The sequence below is a fragment of the Homarus americanus genome, unplaced genomic scaffold (genome assembly GCF_018991925.1).
Source record: "Homarus americanus isolate GMGI-L3 unplaced genomic scaffold, GMGI_Hamer_2.0 scaffold32877, whole genome shotgun sequence".
In the NCBI taxonomy this organism is placed as follows: domain Eukaryota; kingdom Metazoa; phylum Arthropoda; class Malacostraca; order Decapoda; family Nephropidae; genus Homarus; species Homarus americanus.
In genome coordinates, this window is record NW_024718900.1 from 4853 (window position 1) to 10000 (window position 5148).

General features: G+C 38.7%; 1 protein-coding gene across 1 annotated transcript; it reads right to left on the reverse strand.

Moving 5' to 3' along the window:
• Window positions 1-1095: 1095 nt before the first annotated feature.
• LOC121859872 lies at window positions 1096-3285 on the reverse strand (the record flags this gene model as incomplete). The annotated part of the gene is made up of 2 exons (XM_042356831.1): window positions 3150-3285; window positions 1096-1376 (listed from the first exon to the last, which is right to left on the reverse strand). Coding segments are annotated over exons 1-2 (327 nt in total), but the record flags the coding sequence as incomplete, so codon positions are not given.
• Between the last annotated feature and the right edge of the window lie 1863 nt (window positions 3286-5148).

Here is a 5148-nt window from a genome sequence, read left to right on the forward strand (position 1 = left end):
TGAGCTCCTGGTCTGGTTGGATAGTATAGCCAATCCAAAAAAGTATCTCTACCCCGTGGGAGCGATGGAATACAAAACGAACGATAACCTTAGACACATTCATGCATCAGTTAGGTTGGGTTGTGTTGGTTTTCGTTCGATGTTTCATATTATTTCGGACGATTAGGGTCTCGATGCTTTTTGGATTAGCTGTACACAAGACAGAGAATATTGCATTGAGTCGTATTTGGATAAAGAGAACTCGCTCGTGTAGTAAACAAGTTATCAGTCAGTCAGTAAGGAGTATCAGTGTTAATTTTGTCTCCTAACTGGTGCTAAATGAAGGTATCTAGTTAAGGTGGAGTCTAAGGGTAATTCTGATGTTATTTTTAGTTATTATTACAAACATATTTTTCTTCCAGCTGTGAGGAAAATTTTATATGCATTTCGGCCAACCAGTAAGAGGATAAGATGTACGGATTCCTATTCCATTCAACCAATCAGAGGATGAGACGTAATGGTTCCTATATCATTCTACCAATCAGAGGAGGAGATGTACGGATTCCTATTTCATTCAACCAATCAGAGGATGAGATGTAAAGGTTCATATTTCATTCAACCAATCAGTATACGAAAAAAATCCATATTTACTGAGTACACCAACCTATTTCAAAATCCACGAATATGATAAAATATTTGACCATTATTTTTGTGGCTGTGCCCATTTTCCTGTGCCCATTTTCCTGTGCCTATTTAACTAACCATTCACCTATTTCATATACCACTAACCAATTCTCATTAACCACGAACTTATTTCACGGACCAATAACCAATTCCATTAGTTAATAACCAAATCCCCTGACCCATTTTAAGGACAATTGACCTATTTACATTACCCACTAACCTATTAAACCTCAATAGAAACATTATTAACAGGAAGTGATCCGTAACTTCTCTTCCCTTTAACCACTAAGAGACATTAACCACAAAAACACAAAAAGAAAGAGAGAGAGAGAAAGAGAGAGGGAATAACACGTGCTGGTTCTTCCTTTCTCTCTTTTCTCTCTCTCTCTCTGTCTATCTTTTCTCAGTCATTTTCTTTCTATTTCTACTCACGCCAATTCCTGCGGCGATGGCTGCTGTCTGTACTGCGGTAGCTGCGGCACCAGAGAGCTCGGGTGCGGTTCCTCCTGCCGCCATAGTCGCCTGTTCTTGCAGTTCGGCTATCTCCTCCGGGCTCATATCCTCGTAGATAGCGATAGTCCCTGTAGCAGTCTTGATGCGAGCCTTCACGTCTGAGGTCTTATGCCAGGTAATGCTTGATTGGGTCTTAACCTCAGTCATCGGGTTCGGGTTCGATCGGGACATGAGCGTCGAACCCAGCTTGTCCAAGAACCCTGGAAAGTAGGAAGTGATATAGTGGGTTCGGTTTGGTTATTGTTTTTTTTATTACAATTAAAGATAAAATAATAACTGTATACCTTATTATTTTATTGACTGGGATTAATAAGTAAAAAAAGTATTGCGTCATTATTTGCTTCATTTTTAATTATTGCGTCACACACACACACACACACACACACACACACACACACACACACACACACACACACACACACACACACACACACACACACACACACACACACACACACACACACACACACACACACACACACACACACTCACTTTTCTGGTTCCGGACTTTCAAAAAATCGTACAGGTAAATTTGTCTCCCTTTTACCTATTTATTAAGGTGAGTCAGTCAGATACGTTCATTTTCACATGATAAAGGAAGAGATTTTTACCTTGAGGAACTATGAGAATCCGTCAGATTATCGTAGCAAATGTGAGTCAGTTAGATACGTTTTGACATCACTGACATCACGATTTAAATTTATTCTTACCCTCACCAGCTAGATACGTCCTGACATCACTGACATCACGATTTAAATTCATTCTTACCATCACCAGCTAGATACGTTCTGACATCACTGACATCAAGACTTAAATTCATTCTTACTCACCAGCTAGATACGTTCTGACATCACTGACATCATTGATACATAAGTTTTTACTACACAAGAGAATCCGGATTTAGTGGCTATGACGGCCCTCCTTACCTCAGGTGTTTATTGCCTAGGTGTGTCGGAGGAGGAGAGAAGAGAGAAGAGACAGAGAGGTGAGGTGGTGATAAAGAGAAACAGAGAGAGAGATAGATGAAGGTAAAAAAGAGAGAAGGAGAGAAAGAGGGAAAGAGGGAAAGGGAGAGAAAGGGAGAGAGGGATAAGAGGGAAATGGAGGAAGGGAAGGAGGAAGAACGTAAACACAAGGAGAGAGAGAGAGAGAGAGAGAGAGAAGAGAGAGAGAGAGAGAGAGAGAGAGAGAGAGAGAGAGAGAGAGAGATAAATATAGAGAGTATCAGATATGTATAAGGAAAAAAGAAGAGGGAAGAAGAAGAAAAAGAGGGAGGAAGAGGAGAAGAAGAATAAGGAGAAGGAGGAGGAAGAACAAGAAGAAGACCAACATAAGGAGGAGGGAAGGAGAATAAAGAAGAATAAGAACCAGAAATAGGAAGAAGAAGAAGAAGAAGAAGAAGAAGAAGAAGAAGAAGAAGAAGAAGAACCCTTAACTCAAAAATCTTCCCTAAAAGTAATACCTAAACTTAAAACCTGTGCTTGGTAATACATTTTAAGGGAGCCATTTCATTTTAGGTCCTTAGGGGTCATTTTAAGGTCCTTATCTTAACATTACATTTTGGGGATCCATTACATTTAAGGAGTTAAGGATCGTTTTAAAGACTTCCTTAAAAGATAATACCGAACCTAAAAACCCTGATCAAAGAATTACATTTTAGGGATTTAAAGACCAACTTAAAGGTTTTACCCTATTTGTTACATGGAAAGGATTCAATTTTATTTTAGGTCAGAGAATTTTAGGTAATTTTAAATCATTCTTGGGTTAATTTAAAGGTTATTACAAAAAAAATTGTCTTCCATTCTAGGTTACACAATTTTGGGTAATTTTAGGTCATTTTTGATCTTGCTATATGGAAAGGATTCAATTCTATTTTAGGTCAGACAATTTTAAGTAATTTTAGCTAATTTTAGGTACTTTTAGTTAATTTTAGGTCATTTTAGGTCATCTTAGGGCTGATTTAAAGGTCTTACCCTGGTTCTTCATGACGGCCTTGTTCGAGACGTATTTATGCGACATGATGACGTTTGATTATGACGTGTCTCCCCAGAAACGTAAATCAAAACATCCGGATGTGCCTCTGTAGTATCCGGCCGTCAGTGATCTGTAAATAAGGAGGGTGTCAGCTGATGGATGTAAACAATAACAGAAGTCAGCTGATGGATGTAAACAATGAAAGATCAGCTGATGTATGTAAACAATAACAGAAGTCAGCTGATAGACGTAATCAATAATAAAAAACAAATTACCTTGGCTGTTCACTTTGTAACAGTATTATTCAGGCTAAATAAACCATTGCTATTTCACTTTCCACGATTTACACACGTTCAGAGAGAGTACCTTTGGTGTGTGTGTGTGTGTATGAGAGAGAGAGAGAGAGAGAATGTATGTATGTATGTATGTATGTATGTATGTAACAGTGTGTGTGTGTGTCTGTCCGTGTCACGCCCGTTACTGAGCAGGAAGGTGTAACTGGACCTAAGAGACACATCCGGTGGAAGTGTTGATGGTAGTTACAACAGGTGAATAGGGTAATTAAGTAGTTAGCTGATCTATTAGCGTTGTTACGACTCTTAGCGTAAGTTTTCAAATGTCTTTCAACTTTAATTATATTTTACAATTGTTCTTCACGTGAACTGATGAACAATGAACAATTATACATGTTCTTCACCTTAATATATGTGAACAAATTACCTCCTTTAGTTCAATAGTGTTCAATTTTAAGGATTAGTTCAGTTTTTGTTCATTAAGCTTCGTTTTGAACTTCATTCGTAGAGTAAAGTGGAGGTGAGGGAAGACTTCAATGTTCCCGATGATGTTAGACCCACAGACAAGGCGGCGCTAATCTTGTTGACTTGAAAACAGACAGGCAGACAGGCAGACAGGCAGACAAACAGACAGACAGACAGACAGACAGATAGATAGCTAGATCGATAGATATTTCACAGATAAACAACCAAACACAAAATCATACACCAAAAGATGCCTTACGAATAATCCAATCACCTTCCATTCCCCGAAACCACTTAACCAATCACATTCCAGAACCCCCAAACCCACTCAGCCAATCATCTTTTACCTCCGCCTAAGGGAACCAATCAGAGACCTCAGCTCCACCGGGTAGATACCAAGCCAGAGGAGGATTAAAAACTTGGCAAGAGGATTCGATTCCCCCGGTGTGGCTTCTTAACACTCTCCACTGAACCTCTTTTGTTATTACTGGTTGATGTTGTTTTATGGCGTTTATACATTTATCATGGTGTCTATAGATTTTCATTGTTTTTATCAGAGGAAAATTTACACTTATACACGTAACTGTGCCTGTAACTGTAACCTGTATATATGTAATCTTATATAAGTTTAATTAATATTATGTATTTCTACTGTAATAGGAATAAAATATAAAACCCACTCTTCTGCGGGCATGACGTGAGCTGATTGGTCCTTGCCCACTACTCACCGTACCCACTCAAGGTTGAGTTTTAGTGGGAGGGGTGATTATAGGCGCTTCAGGGGAGGTGAGGGGGGAGGGGGAGGGTTATAGTAGGTGCTGAGTTGATGAGAGGAGGAAAGAGATCGATGAGGGAGGAGAGAGAGAGAGAGAGAGAGAGAGAGTAAAGATACTACACTGTTTGTTCTGGCTATAAACAAACACAAAACCAAAACAACTAAACAGACAGACAACTATTACACACAAAATAACTTAAACAAGAGTATATGAAATCACGACAATAACACTCAGAATAAATCACCTTTTAGCAAATCAATCACTTTACTACAACAACTCATCAGACACAACACAATACAACAATACAACACAATACACAGCACAATACAACACAATGCAACACAATACAACACAATACAACACAATACAACACAATACAACACAATGACACAATACAACACAATACAACACAATACAACACAATACAACCTAGCCACAACACAATACAACACAATACAACACAA